This window comes from Anabrus simplex, chromosome 4, assembly GCF_040414725.1.
Source record: "Anabrus simplex isolate iqAnaSimp1 chromosome 4, ASM4041472v1, whole genome shotgun sequence".
Classification (NCBI taxonomy): Eukaryota; Metazoa; Arthropoda; class Insecta; order Orthoptera; family Tettigoniidae; genus Anabrus; species Anabrus simplex.
The window spans coordinates 65,885,466-65,908,355 of record NC_090268.1 but is presented as its reverse complement, the minus strand read 5'-3'; the positions used below and the strand labels follow the sequence as shown (position 1 = coordinate 65,908,355).

The following is a 22,890-nucleotide window of genomic DNA, read 5'->3' as shown; positions in this document are numbered from 1 at the left end:
CTGGTACCCCGCCAAATCTCCTGGCCAGAGAGAAGGCGTAACCTTCCCTACATTTGTACTGCCAATTCTCAATTCGAATCATCATTATTCATCCCCTTAAAAATCTTTTCTGTAGTAAGAGATTAAATAAAAGGAAATGAAGTGAAAAATGAAACTAATGCTTAAAAAAATCAGGAATATCAAATTACGTGCAAGATAAGTGAAATACTGAAAGGAGAAAATTTTGATGTGAGTGTTTTTGAAGAGAGAGATCTCATTGCTGTGGAGATAAGTTTTTCGATGTTCTGCAACGTGCTGTCTGGAAACCTAAGAACCTGGAGATGGCTGTTGTGATATACTGCAAGGTAAACTCAGGTGAGGTTTCCGAATTCTAGTTTCTGTAAGCCTAACATGATTCCAGTTCTTCTCTTCTTCTTCTTCGTCTTTTCTTCATGGGGCCTCTAAATATTAGTTCCTAATTAGCGTCGACATCTAAGATCTTTTGCTACCATGTTTTCACCTCATTCCCACCTAGGTATACCTGCTATCTTCACAAAGCTGCAGGTTGTTCTTATTGGGTCTTCTTGGACTTTTTCTCTCTCTTCACCTGCTAGTCCTAGAGTGGCGAGTATGATTCTACCCAGCGCCTCACATTCGAAAAGTATGTATTCAACTGATTCGTCTGTTTCATTGCATTTCCTACATATATTGTCTCTTATTACTCCAATTCTATGTAGGTGTTTTTTTCAGATGGCAGTGTCCTGTTAACAGTTCTACTACCCATCTTTTCTCTGTTGAGTTTCAACAGTTATTTTGTATGCTTCTTGCTTGGTCTTTTTATCAGTTCCTTTGCAAGCCTGCATCCTGGAATATTTTTACAGTTCTCCATTTCTTTCTTTTGTACCCATTTTCCTATGCAGTGTCGAGCTTGTCCATAGGAAATCCCGCATACAGGTTCTGGGCCTACAAAATGTGTTTCTGCCCCTTTCCTGGCCCGTTTATCTGCCTTTTCATTTCCTCCTATACCTGCTTGCCCTGGTATCAATATTATTCTGACAATGTTGTACCTTGAGAGCTTCAAGAGACGTGAATGGCAATACCAGACAATTCTGGATGTTATCCAGACTGCTTCTAGTACCTTAATGTCTCTTTGGCTGTCCGTAAAAATGAAAAAGTTCTTACTCCTATAGTTCCTTTTCAGATTTTCTTCAGGACATGTTGTGATAGCTATCACTTCAGCTTGAAAGACTGTAGTGTGTTTGCCCAGGCTCATCTGGATTGATCTCTCAGGTCTTCCTCCGTTGATCCCTCCTCCTGGGCCATCCCCAGTCTTTGAGCCATCAGTCCACCACACTATATTTTATTTTTCAGTATTGCATTTGTTGATATCCCAGTCTTTTTTTAGGGTCTCAAAAGGTTTTTCAAAGTTGATCAGAAGGCATGTGTAGAAATTCCTCATGATTCCAGTTACTTTCAATTTCTTTCTTCAGGATGTCCATTGTGGATTCGTTGAATTCATTCTAGTTGGAAAACAAACATTTCATTCTAAATTCTGCAAGTACCTTTTTTAACAAACACGAAATTCTTTTTTTTTAATTATGTTAATCTAACAATATATAATGTCTGAAAGAAGAAATATTTAACTCATACCGTTTTGCACTGTATGTTGCACACAAACAGAATTTTACACTTTTAAACACAATATTCCTTCATTAAATATGTAATTAAAATTATAATTATGAATGAATTTGGATCGTATTTTTACGTCCTTTTTTTTGCCAGTTTTTGAATATTTGTAGGTCTTCTTGCAGGTCTTTCTTTGGTAATTTATAACTCTTCAACTTCCGAGCCCTATTCATCACTCACTACCAACAGATAGAACTCTTTCTTCCTTTATTATCTTAGCTGTCGATGTGCAGGGTTAACATCAAACCTCTATAGTCACAAATACAGCCACGCTGTCTTTTGTAACTAATTGTACAGTAACAAGCAGTAATTCTCATACTAGTAAGGTAGAACCCACCAATGTCAGGTGTTTCCTTCATCACAACAGCTACGAAATTCAACTTCCTGCGCGCTCCGGTGAATTCACACGACTGTCTCGATGACCTCGACGTAATGGAAGAAGGTTCATTAGCGATGCGATTACGACCAATAATCGGTTAATGGATTTTGTCCACGAGAGCGTGAAATGGCATGCAACCCTCACGCCATCACACCGCACGTTATGCAGGTCAGTGGTTCAGACCTTACCACAGAACAACCGACACTCACTCTCCGTGGCATGATCTGGGCCACTCTGGAAGCGAACCACTCTGAACTGTAATCTCACCGCCTCACCGCTACGTCATGACTATATTACGATGTCAACATCACGCAGAACCTCAACTTTTATTTCTTACTTCGCAACTAACTAAATTTCATGTCGTCGGTGTTGGGAAGGAAGCTAACAATTTCACCTTAAACACTTACTCTGAAATTGTTTCTTCTTCTTCTTCTTCTCCACCTATTGGCTAGGGCGGTAGGATTACATTCACGGCATCTCCTGCCTGGCGTAACAGGCGACTAAAATGGACCCCGGGGAGTGGGTTGACAACTACGGGGCCTTTAGCTGAGTCTGACATTGCTTCCACTTACTTGTATCAAGTTCCTCACATTCATCTATCCTATCCAATCTCCCTTGGTCAACTCTTGTTTTTTCCAACTCCGACGGTATTAGGTTTATGAGGCCTAGGGAGTCTTTCAATTTAACGCCCTTTGGCCGATACCTTCATTTTTTGAAGTATCGGACCTCTTCCAGATTTTCCCTCTGATTAGTGTTATTAGAGAATTGTTCACTAGCTGTATTTCCTCTTAAACAATAATCACCACCACCACCACCACCACCACCACCACCATTTCTCCTTCATTCTTCTTCTTGAGTATGTCACTCGAATATTTATAGCTATAATCATTTTCGCAGTGATTGTTTTATTGTTTAGAAATTATTGTTACTAAACAATGTTATAAGACGTATTTCAAAGCTGAAATGATTTTTACAATATATTATTATTTTAGTATTCAGATTCATGTATGCCAATTTTTAAAATTTAGTATTAGATTCAGTTACTTTCAATGAGTTACTTGCAGAACACAAATGTATCTTGAAGGCATGGATTTATATAGTTTAAGATAACCTATTTTAAAAACATCTAAGGAAATAATTGATCACTTTCGATGTGTAATGTAGTAGAAGATAGTTTCGTTTAATTTAAACGTTAGATGAAGACGGTGAAATTATTGTTTATCATGCCGTCGTATTTAATTCCCGTACACTACCTTCTTACAACTTACTTCATACATTACTCCACGATATGAACTTCAGGTGAATATCTTGGAGAGAAATATTTACTGACGTGATGCCACGACAGAATTTTAAGTTACGTATGTTAGCAAACCACTTTTTATCGCTATATTTGTTCAATAGATTTTGTTTCTATCTATATTTTGAATAACACCGGTTTTAGGTATCCCACTTGGCAAACCTAAATAATGCCTAACTATATAAAACATTGGATGTATATCTTTTCATTTATGTTATCCTTTTTAAAATTAATTATCATACTATTTTATAGGTTTATTGTGGTACACTATTATTAATATCGCATCATTGAAGAGTTTGTATTATATAATAACGAACGGTTAGATAATGTAGTGAAGTGACATAAGAAATTCTATTTAAATTGAATACTAATGTACGTTTTGAATCTGATTGTCTCCTTTGTAACAAGAAAGTCTACCTAGGCTACATTTGTTTTCCTTGATCCTGTTGCATGGAATACACAATGTAAAATGACAGAATCTGATGGATGGCCATCCGTGCCCCAAGATTGTGCTTGTTTACTCCAAAGAAGGAAGTTTGAAATTTACAGAAAGTGGTATGTCTAGTAGAGACAAAATCTCCTAGAATGCCTGTAGAGGGTAGAACAGATACCTTTTCTTTTGTGGGCAGGCTTTAATTGAAGTGGAAGAGGTTTATATTTATCGTGAAATAATGTAACGGAAGTGGGGAAAGTACATGTTTCCAAGACGGAAAAGATCAAATAGGGATGCCTTCACTGTGTGAAAAGAGACCAGTGATTTGGGAGTATGTTCGAAGAAGCCAGGAGAAGGAAATAAGAGAGGTTCGACTGTATTGAGGAATCCCTCAGTTCTGAGTGACCTGTCACCAAGTAAGGCCTCCTTCAGACGGCGCGGGAGAAATGTTTGAGCGGGGGGTCCTAGTGAGATGCGGTCCCGCGCCTGCGGTTGATTCGTATTTATGAATGCCATCACAAACAGCGCGTCGACCGCGTTCGCGCCGTCAGTAGATCTGCGCCCACTCATCGGAAGCGTTGCTAAACTGGCAGCCTGTATTTTATTTATTTATTTTCAATTTATCAATTTATTCCTGTGCTTTTGTCTGTGTGATTTACTGAGGTTGTTATGGAGCCCGAAATAGACATTGAGAACTTGACAACTTTAGTGTCGAAGAGACAAGTGGTAGTTTCAAAGCACTTATAAATGCTACTTTCTCAACGATCTTCTTTGCGGTACTGCAAGATTTTAGAAAACATGAAAAAATTGATTACACAATCTGTACAGCTTTATAAGATATATAATTGCACCTACCTGATAGTGACAGCGAGGCATTCAACAGGTTGTATGGAATCCCTGATTTTGATATTTTCCCTATGGTTTTGTAACTTATGCAGAAGTTCATCAAAGGAGGATATTGACATCCGAAAGTACTTGCCATCGTCCATTCTCAAGTAATGAAACAGTGTGGCAAATACTCCCACCTGACTTCTGTGTCCTATCGCTGAGTGCACCCGCATTCTCCGGCTTCGTTTCCTCTTTCTTAAGTGTACAAAGTGGAGTAAACGAAGACGATGATGGTCCATATGTATTACCTACACTGAAAAGTGTATTGAAAAGGATCTGCTGAAAAGCACGGGGAGGTTTGCGCGGCTCTAATTTACTCGCATACACGCGGGTGCGATTTATTCCCGCGCCGTCTGAAAGAGGCGTACATTTTCTTAAAAAAAGGAGCATCTTCAAACCATCCCGTGAAGCCGTCTCAAATGGTTTGACCACTGAACGTATTAATATACCACACTTGTTTTATCTTAGTCCCTATAATCATTTTATCATCGGTTTAGTCGCAACTAGAGGGACAACGTGGAAATGGTCCGCTCTACAATTAATACCCGCTTAGAGATGTATACTTCGTCATGGAACTCTGTACTACATTGACCGTAAAGAACTAGAGAATATTTCTCTTCGATTTAAGCAGAAAATATTATATCCCTTAATGTAAGTTGTAATAGTCCAAATCGGCTAATTTTGACATTTTCACTTTTAAAAAAATGTTATTAACGCGTGAATCATTCTATTTAATGTGGCATTTGTTTCATTTAAACAATCGAATATTTATCATTTTAAGTAATGTATTTAATACCTATTGGTGCACTTTTATTTCAAGATACGTTTTGTGCAATGTGTTACTGATTTTCACATATCTCAGGGTATATTCACTCTAGTAGGCCGTGGTTTAGCGTGTTTTGAAGAGAGATATCTGTTTTATTAATTGGTCACCTACTTGGGCTGCAATAGCAAGATGCAGTGTTGTTTTGGCGAAGGATTTTACATCTTTTATTCTGTAGTGGGTGAGCTTTACCGAAACTTGTACTTTTAAATGTAATTTACTCTAAATCACATTTTCCGAAACAAATGCTCCTTTTGCTCAGAAAGTAGGCCTACTGGATGCATTTCCATTAAATGTTTACCACATGTTTTTGACACTGTTATGGTAGTATGGGTCTACTTTGGTTGACATTTTTTGAAGAGTTTATTTTTTATAATAAAATATCTGCAGAAAAATTTAAAATTGAGGAATATTTTTTTTAAAAAATCATAGCTTTTTTTCGTAGCAGATATTCTAGACCAGTGCATGAAAAAGACATGAATTAACATCATATTTAACAACTATCTTTCTACATTCAATGGCTACTGGGAAAAAGGTTCATTTATACAGCTATTTTAACATTGACGAGATAAATCATTACGACTCCCTTTAAGAAGATAATTTTCACCAAATGCGTAAGTATAGCGATCGAAACGAAGTGTTGACATATACTAAAAAAAAATGTATAATGTTAAATTTCAGTTTAAGAGTGTCAGTGTGAAATGTTAAAAATTCTCTGAATTAAGTTTTGCATGACGTAGAGCGTGAATAGTTCGTGGTTGCTTGCTAGGTGTCGCTAACATGCTAGGCTAGGGCATGTGCAGCTAAGGGTCGGGAGCGGGGAGGGAAAATCTAGCACTAACTTACGAGAGGCCTTCCCCAGTACCAAGACTTCACTTTCTGCGTCCAGCCCCCCAACTGGGAGCGGAGCCCGTCTAGGTAGCCGCACTGAAAACACCATCCACACTCACTCACTGATCTACACCGCCAATACGCTGCTTAAACACCATCTCTCTCTCTCTCTCTCTTTGAACATGATCGGGGGAACTTTGTGTGCCATATGTTCAGATATCATCCAGAACTCTTTAAGCTACTATAATAAAAAAAAAAATCCAGACTTATGATATCTGCAGTCTATCTTCAGATCCAAGAGGCGTCATATGGAGATCGAGCTAGGCTATGTTAATACCAAAGAGTAAGGAATTCTGGAATATCTTAACAGATGACTCAGTCGCATTCATAATAATGCACAAAAAATAATTTGAAATATGAAAGAGGGAAGTTAATGACCAGATTTAAAATCTTGAATTTTTTTATAAATTGAGTAATACAGAAAACTCCCGATTATCCGAGTGCGGGTTATCCGTACACCACCCAAGTTTACTGTCTTACTTCTTTTTATGAAATCCTTTGTTTTTGTCACAGCATTTTGAACACGTCTGAACTGTGCGCTTGAAATTCGAGTGCGCTCTCGACTGCACGTGTGTTTTTTTTTTTGTTGGAGAACTGAACACTAAACCATGACTTATATAGCAGTTCTTTTGTTGGTGTTCTGCGATAGCAGTTATGGCTACGAAGCCAAAGAAAGTAATTTTAACTTTAAAATAAAAGCTTGAATTAACTGAAAAGTTCGCGAGAGGAAAATCACTACAGAGAAATTAGCGAGTGATTACGGAATTGGGATTTTGTGTACATTTTTTTTGCAAGCTGCTTTATGTCGTACCGACACAGATAGGTCTTATGGCGACGATGAGATAGGTAAGGGCTAGGAGTGGTAAGAAAGCGTCCGTGGCCTTAATTATGGCACACCATTTACTTGGTGTGAAAATGGGAAACCACGGAAAACCATCTTCAGGGCTGCCGACAGTGCTGTTCGAACCCACTATCTCCCGAATACTGGATACTGGCCGCACTTAAGCAACTGCAAGCTATCGAGCTCGGTGATTTTGTGTACCTTTGTACCGGTACCTCAAGTATTTTACCAATGATAGACGTAAGTACTTTTTTATTGTCCTCCTTTATTGATACAAGTGGTTATTGAATGTGTTAATTGTTCGACATTGTTGCGTTTTCAAATAGTATTGTGTGTCCTGTATTATTAAATGTTTTGTTGAGCATAAAAATGTACATCTTATTACCTGTGTTTTCAGTTATCCGTGCGATTTTGTTCGGTGATTAGCGAGTTTGCTGTAAATTTAATATGCAGAAAATTTGTGTCTCAATCCACCTAATGTAATACAAATTTACGAAATAAAAATTAAAAAGACTGATGACCTAGATTATATTCTAGAACATATTTTTGATACGCAGTATCTTCCTTAATTAAGATCCTAGCCGTTACCTTGCTAATCTTAACCCGTCACCTTCTCAATCTTAACCCTTTCGTTTCCCGCTGTCATAAAAACATTAATTTGTTAATAAATAGTTAACAAAAATAACGCTCTGCTTACTGTAGTATTTGGGGAAAGCAACGGGATACTACCTCACTCCTCATTTCCCTAGTCACCGAGCTCGGTAGCTGCAGTCACTTAAGTGCGGCCAGTATCCAGTAATCGGGAGATAGTGGGTTCGAGCTCCTCTGTCGGCAGCCCTGAAGATGGTTTTCCGTGGTTTCCCATTTTCATACCAGGCAAATGCCGGGGCTGTACCTTAATTAAGGCTTCCTTCCAATTCCTAGTCCTTTCCTATCCCATCGTCGCCGTAAGACATATCTGTGTCGGTGCGACGTAAAGCAAAAAAAAAAAAAAAAAAAAAAAAAAAAAAAAAAAAAAAACAAACAAACCATTTCCCTAGTAAGCCTCTTCAGTGACGCCTAGGCTGTTGGCAGAGCTATGAGGATTGAACCAACCTTCGGGCTGAATACCCAACAACATACTGTAGTATTAATGAAAGTAAAATAACGGGTCTAAATGGTAACAGAAGTAGTAGATGTAGTAAGGATGCAAAGAAGAGGGCAAATAAGTCTCTGGTAAGACCTCAGTGTATGGGACCCTCACCAGGACTACTTGATACGAGAACTGGAAATGATTCAAAAGAAAGCAGCACCATTTGTTCTTGGTGATTTCCAACAAGAGAGTAGTGTTACTAAAATGTTGCAAACTTTGGGCTGGAAAGACTTGGGAGTAAGGAGACGAGATGCTCGACTAAGTGGTATGTTTCGAGTTTGTCACTGGTGAGTTTACTATCAAAGGGTAGAGAAATTCAATACCATTAGATTAATATTATATATTATATTATTGGTACTAGTTTCGACCTTGCTACATTGGGTCATCTTCGGCCATGATCAAAATTCGAAATACATGCATATACATAACCACAGAAATATTACAAATTGGTATATCTTAAGCAAAATCTAAATTTAAAACAGTGATGAAATGTCAAACTACACGTTCAAAATGTGAATTAAAATAACACATTAAAATGTTGTGAATGGTGTTGTTGGACTATGCCATTGTCCTTATAATAAACAAGTATTCTTGAGTCTTGTATTGATCTTGGAGCTGACATTCATCGTTTGTGTGTTGACCCATTCGATCTACAAGGTATGCCTTATTGAATAGAATATACGAGTAACAGTTTATATAGCTTCGAAGGGGACGTTCACAACTTGAATAACTGGCCTTTCCATAAGATGTAATGAGCTTTGTTTTAATTCAGTGTGAAGTGAATGTCTAAAAACGAAAAAATATTTGAAGTGAATTTTGTGAAAGGAAGGGAAGCTGAAGGATCGAGATTAACATACAGCTATATGAGACTCACCCCCATGTTTTAGATTAAGACTTTACTTAAGACATATCAAATTGTAATATTTTATTGGTGGTTATATATATGCATTTATATCTAATTTTTTATCATGGCTGAAGATGACTTAAGGTAACAATGTCGAAACTAGTACCAATAATATATGATATACGATTAATCTAATGGTATTGAATAGGTGGACCTTTCTATACCCTTTGATAGCGATCAATTGTCAATACGGACCATAATGAAATTCATAACTTATCACTGGTGAGTTGACGTGGAATGACGTAAGTAGAAGAATACGCTTGAGTGGAGCTTTTAAAAGTAGAAAATATCATAATAAGAAGATAAATTTGGAATTCAAGAGGACAGATCGGTGAAAATATTCATTTATAGGACGAGGAATAAGGAATTGGAACAAATTATCAAGGGAAATGTTCCATAAATGTCCAAGTTCATTGAAAATATTTCAGAAAAAGCTTGGTAAACAGTTATAAATAAATGTAAATATGAGATAAAAAATTGGTGGGGAATCTGCCACTTAGGCGGTCGCCCTAAATGCCGATCATTGATGACTGATTTGATTTTCATTTGATTGGAAGGACTTAAGTTCTGTTATTCTTAAGTAATAAGGCAAATGGATTAGAGAGTGAAGGATAGTTTCGGTCAAACAGAGCTGAAAGGGAAGGAAAGAGAAAAGGACTGTGAATGAATATTAGCAAGACAAGCCTGATGAGATTCTATTTTAAAGAGTGTTTAATGTTTTTAAAATTATTTATACGCGGATTCAATAGTCCCTTATATTTCAAAATGAGAACGTGCTTCACGATGAGATATTTCCTTCTTGATAAAACTATTACACTTTGAAAGTACACAGTTCTGACAACAATCCCCAACACTGAAGTACAACATTTTAATTCTAGTGTAAATTTTATAATTTAGATCCTGCTAGGTACAATTTTAATATTCACTTCATTTTTATTATATTCCTTACCACCTTTTTTTGGTTCTGTATGACACTGAGTTACAGACGCTATGTGCCTTAAGAACACGCATAGTTTTGTGGCTAGATGCAGTTTTAAACATCTGAAATGTAATATAACCAATTTATGAAATAAACATTAAAACCTTGGTTATATTCTACAACGTATTTTTGATATGCAATATCTTACTTAATTAATCGTCCGGTTTCAAATGAAAATATTGTTTCATAATCACTTTCAGTGAAGAGTATATTACATACAATGACTGTAAATAATTGTTGAATGTTCGAACTTAGTTGCATTCGCTGAGAACCCAGAGGCTGTAATAAACTAACACTTATATATGTTAAAGGTGATCCTCTGGAAAAAATCGAATAACAAAAAGCGAGTGAATTATTTTCTGAAAATATGTGTCCGAAGTATCGGTTCACAACTATTAAAGAGTCAGTCGACTGCGCTATTGTCTAGCTTACATAGTCTGCTGCAAATGCTTGTGTTAATGTAAGTACCCAAAATTAAGCTCCTATGAATGGTTTAAAGAAGAAGAATTGCACCAGAAACAGAACATAAGTGATGTACTGTGGCAATGAAGCTACTAAAAAGCAACCACTACTGGATAGTCTACCTCATCAGAATTTTCAATCTTAATAACACAAAATTATACTTTGGGAATGAGTAATACCTTTCTTATTTTTAGCTTAATGAAATAAATAGGAGACATGATCGTTAATACTTCCTTATCAAACTCGTTATGCTGTTAGGCGTCGAAGTCGAAAAAACTACTATTAGAAAAAATTTAAACTGTGCCGCACGACCCCAGTGTGAGAGCACGGAAGTAACCGCTGTATATCTTTCTCGTATCAAATATTATGTACTTAATTCTCTGAAGAAGTATTCCGATGACCAATCGGATGCAAGTTTTCAAATCTGAATTCAAATGATGGGAGACGTTTAGGAATATGGAATGAAGTCGATGGAAGGAAGGTTGGAAAGTATACAATAATCCCATTTAAGATAGAGGAGATTCAAGAAGATCGATGGTTCAGTCTGTGTTGGGCATTCGGCTTCAAAATAAAATTATAGAAGGGGAAAACGGAAGCAATTCCCCGAGAGTAGACTACTGATTACTGCGGAAATATCTTTTTAAGTGTAAACATGAAATGAAGGAGGAACTGAGAACTGAGATACGGTACAACTATTATTACTCTCTTGTTAGTTTTGCATATGAATTTATTTATATGTAAATATTTCATTGAACGCATTACATTTACATACATTTGTTACTAGAATTCTTTATTAGCTCAGCATTTTAGCGTTAAATATTTGTCTGTTCCTTGTAATGGAGCCGAGAACAGGATGCAGATGTATTAGAACACCTAAACATATAATTTCTACGCGTGTAAGTCTAATGTTAATACCAACGTCATTTTACAATGAATAGATGTACTGTGTAATATGCCGAGGTGACTTTTTCCTCTTCTAAAGCACATCGACCTAGTCCGGTATCGAACTCTTTGCTCACAAGAAAAGACAATCCTTTAACATTCATCCACCAATGGAAATATTCATCCCATCGCGACGAATCATTTTCCTTTACTGGAGTATTGCCACTCAAAAGGAGTCACTGCAGTCAACTGTACTGTAGTTTAGCCTAGCCATGTAGATTGTTCGAAGTGCAATCTTTATGACCGAGAGTTATCCTATTGTTGCTAAAATGAAAGATTTATTGATTTATCTTTCAACCAACTAATCTATACGTACATGAATATATGTGTATTATACCATAAAGTATCGTGGTTAAGAGTATTGAATTATGTATCACTTTCTTTGGCTACGTTCTTACTCAGCTATACAGTACTTCCCTTCAGAAATTCAGATCATCATTTGAACATTTTAGTTATCACATAAACATAGAGATACATTAAATATTGTTTCATATTTGTAACTGTAATACGGAAATAATTTAGTTCTCGTCTCACGAGAATGAGAGGGAGAGAGATGGGTTTCGCACTAGTGCCAAGCTGACTTGACAAGCAGCATATTATGTGTGCCAAAACAGATTGTTCAGTCAGCGAAAGGACGGGATGTCTACTTCTACTTGGCAAAGTTCTCACTCGGTGGACTGGGTACTTCGTAATTCTGATTGAATACCGCTGGACAAGAGTATGCACAATTCTGTGAGAGTAAGTTGAAACAACACTTTTATAATAATTATAATAATAATAATTATAATAATAATAATAATAATAATAATAATAATTTCCCGAGACACAATAGTTTATCAGGTTTAGTAAGAGTCATACTCTACCATCGAACTGTGAACCTGCATCATTCAAATATTTAAGATTGGAACCCCTTGATTTTCTACACTATTTCCCTTCCGAATTTCCTCACTTATTACTCTTTCCACACGCATATCTCAATCATAGATACATGTAATTGTACTGCAGGTATTTTTAAAACATTATACTTAACAATATCATAGGGTACCCCAATATTTACTCTTAATATTACACTAGTCTCAAGTAATATTTTTTACTCGTTTACGACCACTAATGGTACAAATATTCTTATACCGTATTTACGCGAATAATCCCCGCACCCTAACTCCAGGAAGGCTCATTTTGAAAAACATTAAGTGCCAACATTGACGTACATAAAACCCGCACCCTATTTCGTGCCTCAATTTTTTTTTAAAAGTATGCGGGGATCATACGCAAAAATACGGCATTTATGACATGTACTGATATTTCAGATAGGCAAGTTTTGTCATTTTTACCGGAAAACATTATCATAATTTATCAAGGTTTACACATTAGATAGTATTAAACAAGGCTTAATTCTTACGTTGCTAAGAAAGGAGACCACAGTAATGGGTGTCCGGCGCCATGGCTTAATGGTTAGCGTGCTGGCCTTTGGTCCAGGGAGTCCCAGGTTTGAATTTTAACCTTCATTGTTAATTCCGATGGGCGTGTCTTCATCATTAGAATTCATCATGGATTTTTATACATGCGCAGGTCGCCTATATGGAGTCAACTCGAAAGACATGCATCAGACCTCTTCGGAAACCCACACGCCATTAATTACAGCTTTGAGCTCACCGACTTCGTCCCCTGTGGGTGGGGACGGTGGATTGCATTCATGGTATTCCCTGCCTGTCGTAAGAAGCGTCTGAAAGGGGGCCCAGGGGCTCTCGACTTGGAAGCGTGGGTTGGCTTTTACGGTTTCTGAAGCTGAATCTGGCATTGATTCCACTTATGTCAGGCTCCTCACTTTCATCTTTTCTGTTTAGCCTCCATTGGTCAACCTTTGATCTCTTCCCACCCCGACGGTATTAGGTTTGCTAAGCATATGGTGCATTTCACTTTCACGCCCTTCGTGGCTCTTACCTGCCTTTTACCGATACATTCACTGTTTGAGGATTGGACCTCTTCCTTTTCCCCTTGTGACTAGTGTTACTAGACGGTGGTTAGCCAGTTGTACTTCCTCTTAAAACAATAATCACCAACACCATTTCATCGATTTCGTTCAAAATTTGGGAGGTTGTTCTACGTCAAACCTAAATAGATATACACTGAGTGGACAAAAGTCATGGGAAGACACAGAATGTGATGTTAATAACAAGTTACTCCACCGCGAGCTCTCGATACAGGCGGCAATACGGCGAGCCATCGACTCTACAAGGTGTTGGAATCGTTCTGGAGGGATCTGGACCCATGCATCATGTACTGCTACCCACAATTTGTCTTGTGTAGTTGGTGCGGGGTTCATGGGGCGTGCACCAGCATCGACAGCATCCCATAAATGCTCGATTGGATTAAGATCGGGGGATCTGGAGGGCCAATCCATGGTCGTAACTTCACTGGAGTGCTCCTCCAACCACCTGCGTGCCACCACAGAGCGGTGACATGGGGCATTGTCCTGTTGAAACATGGCATCTCCATGGGAGTACTCGACGTCAATGCTCTTTCAACCAACTTTAATCTATACATATCATACGTGAATATATGTGTATTACACCATATATGCAGATAGTCTGAAAGAATGTCCACATGACGTGCGCCTGTCAGCGATCTCTGCAGCCTGACAATCGGGCTTAATTGCGACCATAGAACGCCTCCCAGACCAGAACTGAGCCACCTCCCGTATGGACACAACCTTGTTGACACGCAGGATCCATATACCACACTCTCACGCGCCCATCATCTCGATACAACTGGAATCGAGATTCATCGGACCATGCCACACGCTGTCATTGTTCCATGGTACATTGCCGATGTTCGCGGGCCCATGCTCGTCGTTGAGCTCTGTGTAGAGGTATTAATAAAGGGACACGAGTTGGTCGTCGGCTGGTGAAGCCTATGCGGTGCAGTTGCCTCCTTACAGTCCTGGTAGAAACGGGTTCCTAACTCCCAACCCAGTGTTCTGACTCACAGTAGCCCCTCGAGCACCCAGTATGGTTCTGCGTTCGTTCAACACCTGTGGTCTTCCCGCGCTGCGGTTTACGCGGGTGGTAACATTCTCTCTGCAATATTGAAGAACCACTCTGGACACTGTTGACTTCGGAAACCCGAATTCGCGTGTAATCTCCGCAATGCTATGACCCATGCGCCGTGCGCCGAAAAATGGCACTTTGACAGCCTAGATACATGTTGGTAATTTGCGTGTAAGAATCTCTAGCACAGCTGTTCAGCATCAATGACTTCCATGCGGGCTACTCGGCTTCGAAGAGTTCCAGCCCCCCATTTTTATTGTTCTCATCTTTAATTGACTTGGAAAACCCACTGGAATTTATTGACGAGCGCCAATTTTTGTTACAAAATAATCGATATAATATACCACTAATTACAAGACAATAATATGTCCACGTTCTAATAAATGTATAATTCATAATGTTCCTTTTTTTCAGTTTGCTTTACGTCGCACTAACTACTCTTGTACGGTTTTCGGAGACGCCGAGGTGCCGAAATTTTGTCCCGCAGTTCTTTTACGTGTCAGTAAATCTACCGACAGGAGGCTGACGTATTTGAGCACCTTCAAATACCACCGGACTGAGCCAGGATCGAACCTACCAAGTTGGGGTCAGAAAGCCAGGGTCTCAACCGTCTGAGTCACTCAGCCCGGCACAGAGAGGTCTTATGGCGACGATGGGATAGGAAAGGCTTGGGAATGGGAAGGAAGCGGCCGTGGCCTTAATTGAGATATAGTCCCAAAATTTGCCTGGTGTGAAAATGGGAACCACGGTAAACCATCTTCAGGACTACCGACAGTGGGGATCGAACCTATTATCTCCCGGATGCAAGCTCACAGGTGCGCGCCCCTAACCGCACTGACCGGTATAATATACTTTGAGATCATTCATAGATTTGCTATTGCTTATGTTATTAACTCGTTCTGATTTATTCTACGACAAATGAAAGTGATTGATGTAATTACCAAAACTATATGGACAAAACTGTACAATTAACGTTGTAAATAAAACTTTCCAAAACAATTCATAGCATGAGTGACTTTTATTTATTTTTACTGATCCTTTGTTATAAAACGTAAACAGCTCAGCAATGGTTATAAAAGTAACAGGAAAAGCGGTCAAGGCTACAGTGGAAAGACGGAACGATAGGAAACGAGTTTATGATACAGTTTATACTGAATCCCTACATTTCTTAGTCCACACAGACACAAACAGATAATAGATATACCAAGCGAGTTGGCCGTGCGGTTAGGGGCGCGCAGCTGTGAGCTTACATTCGGGAGATGGTGAGTTTGAACCCTACTATCAGCAGCCCTGAAGATGGTTTTCCGTGGTTTCCCATTTTCCCCACCAGGCGTATGCCGGGGCTGTACTTTAATTAAGGTCACGGCTGCTACCTTCCTAATCCTAACTCTTTCCCATCCTTCCATCACCGAAAACCTTCGATGTGTCAGTGCGACGTTAAACCACTAGAAGTAAAGATTTTTAAAAGGGAGAAGGAAAAGGAGAAAGAAACAATGAGGTGCTAGTGCGCTCAACCCCGAAACGTGCGTGTGGAATTTGATGCTGACCACTGGTCCAGCGGTGCTACAGATGCTTACACGCAATTTGCCAGCAGGCATGTAGGGTGTTAAATTTAAAGGGTCAATTTCTCGTTAAATAACAATCAGTGGCACAAGCCCTTGGACGCCTATCTGTTTATTTTTCACTTAGGCTAACCTCCCGAAATTCGAAAATCATTAATCCCAGAATTGTGGGCCCCCCTTGTGAGCATGATTTATTTCATTAATTTTGCATTTTCAAAAAGAACGCGCACCATGCAGGAGCCATCGCAAGGGCACATTAGTGGGTGCAGGTATTGGACATAATAGTGTGAAGAAAACTTACAAAATTTTGTACCACACCAAGCATTCATTGCAGGTTAACAAATGCAGGATGCTCTTAGCACGGTGTTGGAACATCCTTAGCATGGAGACATATGGCGAGACGGTCAGGCATGGAGGCATACTGACGTCGAATGTTGTTCAAAGGAAGATCCTATCAAAGTTGGCGCAAGTAAGCTTCCAAATAGGTCGTAGTTGCCGCTGGCAAAAGTTGCCATCCAATCTTGTTCCAAACGTTCTCGTTGGGTCAGAGATCTGGAGAACTCACTGACCAAGGGAGCATGTTGACGTCATGAAGACAGGCCAGAGATACAAATACCAGTGCTGTGTGAGGTGAGGTTGTCGAGCTGGGGATACAATAAAGGGAAGCACACATGGTCGTTGCATTTTCTTCGCTTCATCAGGTCTCCTTCCATCACCACCAGTGGGGAGCGGGAATCGTCGGAAATGGCACCAGACACCATGATACTTCTCGCGGTGTGTTGATTTTCAATGAAGCGTGGTTCAATGCACGTCTCTAGACTCCGCGGTCGTCTGTATCCAGACAGAACCGTGATTCGTCATCGAACACCACTAGCCACCAAACGGCAATATACTTGTTGTTGGGAGAAATTGAAACATGCTCAGCAATGCTCAGGTCGTAATATTTGACGTCGTAGGAGTCACCGTAACGACAAATCCTGCTCTGCTAGCCGTCTGGATATGGCATTGGTGGACACAGGTGTATCCCTAACTGCCGTGATGTGTATCCGGAGGGTGCACAGCGGCGTCCGTCGCACTATGAAATAATCCTCCCTACTGGTGGTCTGCCGAGATCGACCCTCACCCTCGAGCAATGTGCCGAAACGTCCAACCTGCCTCTCTTAGTCCGATGAAAGCAGCCTCTCTCAAACTCAGCTACCTGGTCAAAGGCTTTTCGAATGTGCTGTCGGCGCATGCTGCGTATTAACTCAACTTAGTTCTGTGGCTCACACTTATTCGGTGACTAGCATCTATGAATTAATGAAGGACATTGACGCCCAATTGTGGCACTTTCAGGCAAGCCATCAGCATTAGCATGCCAGCCTATCACGATATTATGTAGCAACCTTAGTTGTTCTCGCAAGATTCGTTCATAATATGCATTTTATTTTTGAGATAAGGGTATATTGCTGCGTCATAATAAGGGCGATGGGGAGTTACCGGGTACTTATTATATTTTCGGTGTTTGACTTCAACTTGTAAGCAAATTGTTTAGACTAGGTCTTACGAGATGATGCAAAAAGGTTTACTACTTGAATATATCATCATTTCCTTCCGTACAGATATTCTGCCATTTGAACTAGTTTGTTTACTAATAAAATTAAAATGATTATGTAAAAAAATCAGTTTAATCAGAATTCAAGTTACAAGTCCTTGGTACTAAACAAGCATCTTGAGTCTAGATCAGAGGTGCTCACGCTGGGCACTTCATCCCGCGGGCGCCCAACACTGCAAGTGGTCGGACTGGCAGGCGATGAGCGCAGCGTTTGCTATTCAACCACAGTGACGTTGTGGTGACGTCACAGGCCGTGAAAGATGGCCGAAGTTCTCCCCGTCACTCTCGATCACTGCGGCGATACCCGAGTTTGAAATGGAGACAGAAAATAATGAAAGAAAGAGGGAAGAAATCTACGTCATTTTCAATTAACGTTGTAAGAAATAAGTTATGTACATCCATTGCATTTCATGTATTTTGACCGGATACAATAAAGAGTTAGACCTACAACCTCAAATATTTTTATAATGTACATAATGAATTATAATTTTCACTGTTAGATATTAAGAGCTGCTTTTAAAATATTTCTAATATAATGCGGAATTAAGCTGTGGCTTGTGGTTGTTTGGGTTTAAATTTTCTGATAAACTCACCAAACATCCAGTCATGCTTACCGCGAATAACATCAGTTAGGTTATTTATTTGAAGTCATACTATATATCTGTCTGGTAGACATATTTACAGTGGTATTGTACTTTAATCTTGGATAGTAAATATCTATGTCCTCGCTCGTAAGGAAACTCCCTTTCTCCATTTCGAGGCTAGCTATTATCATTGGACGCCTGTTAAATTTTAAATACTATTTTCAGAAATTCAGTGACCAGAGAAAGTCACACACCACTACGACACTGTGCAAAATCAAGCAGTAAACTTGTTGAATTATGTAAATATATTACTTTCTGCTCAATAAATAACAGGAATTTTACTTTTTTTAAAATGGAAATACTGTCATGTCCATCCAAGGAATTGAAAATCGTAACTAGTACTCTTAGACCCTGTATATTTGTAGATTGTAACAAAAGAATTACCACGTGTCAGTTTTCATTGAATGAATAAATATAAGAAAATAAATCTGACTATTTATATGTAGCTCAGATAAATCAATCCGGAATATCTTGAAAAGGTCAGTTTGTTTTTGCAATTATAGCGCTTTGTTTTGAATACAACACCCCAATCAGCATTTCGCTGAGTGGTGGAGGAGAGTTTCGTAATTATAAGTGAACGTCAATGCTCCCTCCCTTCCCGGCAAAGTGTGTTCGCTCTCTCGCTTCACTGTGACGTATGCTTGTTACGTAAGCAGCCCGCCCGGCCGCATTGGGCTAGACTCAACGAGCGCCTAGCTGAGCACCTCTGGTCTAGATCATGAAAGATACAACGTTAGCACTGGGTGCTGGCATTAGATTTTCTTATCCCCCTGTAGGTGGGCGTGGTAGGATAATATCCATGGTATCCCCTGCCTGTCGTAAGATGCGACTAAAAGGGGCCCCAGGGTCTTTTAACTTGGAAGCGTCTGTGGCGACCACGGGGCCCTTACCTTAGTCTTGGCATTTTTTCCACTTAATTAATTTTGTGTGGCTATTTCTAGCCGAGTGCAGCCCTTGTAAGGCAGACCCTCCGATGAGGGTGGGCGGCATCTGCCATGTGTAGGTAACTGCGTGTTATTGTGGTGGAGGATAGTTTTATGTGTGGTGTGTGAGTTGCAGGGATGTTGGGGACAGCACAAACACCCAGCCCCCGAGTCATTGGAATTAACCAATGAAGGTTAAAATCCCCGACCCGGCCGGGAATCGAATCCGGGACCGTCTGAACCAAAGGCCAGTACGCCAACGAGTCGGACATGTTTTCCACTTACTTGTGCCTATTCGACCTGTCTTGGCCAACTTTTATTCTTTACCGACCTCTCCCTGTGGGTGGGGGTGGTAGAATAATATCCACGGTATCCCCTGCCTGTCGTAAAAAGCGACTAAAAGGACACCAAGGGCTCTTAACTTGAGAGAGTGAGTTGGTGACCACGTGGCCCTCAGCTGGGTCCTGGTATTGCTTTTACTTACTTGTGCCAAGCTCCTCACTTTCATCTATCCTATCCCCCCTCCCTTGGTGAACTCTTTTTATTTTCCGACCACGACGGTATTAGGTTTGTGAGGCCTAGGGGGTCTTTCATTTCCACGCCCTTCGAGACCCCTGTCTTTCTCGGCCAACATTTCCAGTTTCGTAGTGTCAGACCCCTTCCATTTTTTTCCCCTCTGATTAGTGTTAATAGAGGATGGTTGCCCAGTTGCACTTCATCAAGAATAGTCATCATCATCATCATCATCTTAGATTTTCACAAAGTACTGAACATCTAAATGGTAGCTGTTATAAATGATTAACTTCACCAGGAGTCGAGACTGAGGTCTCATGACGTCGACAATAGCGGCGCTCTATATCTTGTAACATAGGTACAAACACTGACATAAATCAGTTTTGGAACCCAAGCACCTCCGCAGTGTAATGGTTAGCGATATTCACTTTTCTTTTGTTGCTATTTGCTTTACGTCGTACCGACACAGAGAGGTCTTATGGCGACGATGGGATAGGAAAGGGCTAGGAGTGGGAAGGAAGTGGCCGTGGCCTTAATTAAGGTATAGCTCCAGCATTTGCCTGGTGTGAAAATGGGAAACCACGGAAAACCATATTCAGGGCTGCCGGCAGTGGGGTTCGAACCCACTATCTCCCGGATGCAAGCTCTCAGCTGCGCGACCCTAACCGCACGGCCAACTCGCCCGGTGCGATATTTACTGTCATCCTCGGAGGCCCGGGTTCGATACCCAGTACTGCCATAAATTTAATGTTGGCAGGAGGGCTGGTACGTTGTTAAAATGGTATATGGAACTCATCTCTGTTGGGAGTGTGCTTGAAAAGACCTGCACCACCTCGTGGTGAGTACTCGAATTTACAATTCTTTTAACATTTCATAAAATGTCACGATGTTACACGCTGTTTTGAATTTTGGAGAAGCAGGCACTTTGCATACATCACGCTACTGTACCTGATTTGAAATTCAGTGTTTTATAGTTAAGTGTAATAATTTATGCATACGTTTTCGGGACATCGAAATTAATTAGACGTATTTCCGTTTCATTTAGTTTTTAATGGATTTTACCTGACATTTTAGACTAAGCACGCTTTTCTTTCTTTCCTAATCCGTTTACCTTCCAGGCTTGGATTTTACCTCGGGCTCAGCGAGAGATCCCACCTCTACCACCTCAAGGGCAGTATCCTAGAGCGTGAGACTTTGGGTCAGGGCATACAACTGGGAAGGAGGACCAATACCTTTCCCAGGCGGCCTCACCTGCTTTGCTGAACTTTGGGGGATGGGAAGATCTGAAACGATAGGCAAGGAAGAGGGAAGGAAGTGGCCAGGGCCTCAAGTTAGGTGCCATCCCGACATGTGTGTGGAGGAGAAGTGGGAAACCACGGAAAACCACTTCGAGGATGGCTGAAGTAGGAATCGAACCACACTGTACTCAGTTGACCCCACGAGACTGAGTGGACCCCATTCCAACCTTCGTACAACTTTGTCAAATTTCGTGGCAAAGCCGGGAATCGAACTTGGGCCTGAGAGGGTGGGGGCAGCTAATTACACAAACCACTACACCACAGAGGCGGACAGACTAAGCACGTAACACTGTAATTAAAACTATTAAAAGACAAAACAAACCGCATGGCACTACAGCCCTTGAAGGGCCTTGGCCTACCAAGCGACCGCTGCTCAGCCCAAAGGCCTGCAGATTACGGGATGTCGTGTGGTGAGCACGACGAATCCTGTCGGCCGTTATTCTTGGCTTTCTAGATCGGGGCCGCTATCTCCCCGTCAGAGAGCTCCTCAATTCTAATCACGTAGGCTGAGTGGACTTCGAACCAGCCCCCAGGTCCAGATAAAAATCCCTGTTCTGGCCGGGAATCGAACCCGGGGCCTCCGGGTAAGAGGCAAGCACGCTACCCCGACACCACGGGGCTGGCAATTAATATTAGTCTATAAAATAGGTACGTTGTTAAACAATTGTGATATGAAAATAAACATACCAGAGTATGCATTGTTTAAACCAACCAACCAACCAACCAACCAACCAACCAACCAACCAACCAACCAACCAAGCAAACAAACAAACCCGTGGCACATACAGCCGTAAGGGTCTTAGCCTGCCAAGATGACGACTGCTGTCGAGAAAGATGACCCGGTGATATTTGAGTGAGTGGCGACGTCCTCGGCCATACTGATTGACTTTCATGACCGGATTGCGGTATATGCCATTACAATATAATCTTTCAACCTTACAGAAGTGTTGTTTCAACTTTATCGGTGAATAACTGTAATATTTGATGTATAAAATGCCTATCAATCAGAAGTACTTCGCAACAGAAATATTTCCAGCCACCCAACATACATCAAGGTTATTCAATATCTCAACTATTCTACAAGTTCTATCCTAAGAGCTAGGTAACTTCTGTATTACTAATAGAAGGTTTTCCTCGTCAGTGACCCTGGGTTCTCCGGAGGACATGAGAGTGTTAACTTACACTATCTTAAAGTAATCTAAGAAATGTTTTTGTTAATTTAGAGGTTGCTATAATTAACAATACGTTCCAAAACAGAAACATTAACTCATTGTCGATTTAACCTTCAAAAATTATCAGGTCGTGTATAAAAGTCGCCATCCAGATGTACCTTAAGGAAGGATAGAAAACATAGGTACCGATAACTGATCATCGGTTTTGGGGTCAACGATACAATTTTCCTCTTCACTTTTTGTAGTTCCTAATACACTTTTATGGTAGATGCAAACGTCGGACATAACTGATGCAACGTCGAATGTGCAGTGCCTTCAACGTGCATTCACAGTCTTTTGAACTCTGAAGTTGAATTTAAACCTCATCAGACCTTACAAGACGTTTATTCTTTCCTTGTTTCAATTGCCATACAGGAAACCATAAAAGAGGATCTAAAAGATATTACAAAGTATTAACTCATTCAAACGAACAATTAGCTTACTCATGCTGAATGAAAC

The 22,890-nt window shown here is 40.2% G+C and overlaps 1 protein-coding gene across 1 annotated transcript in view; it reads right to left on the bottom strand.

Moving 5' to 3' along the window:
- LOC136872163 (whirlin) overlaps positions 1 to 22,890 on the bottom strand; it is a 1,631,916-nt gene that overhangs the window by 38,526 nt on the left and 1,570,500 nt on the right. Inside the window, 1 exon segment of the mRNA XM_068227352.1 lies at positions 6,332 to 6,412. Coding sequence (XP_068083453.1) covers positions 6,332 to 6,412 — 81 coding nt within the window.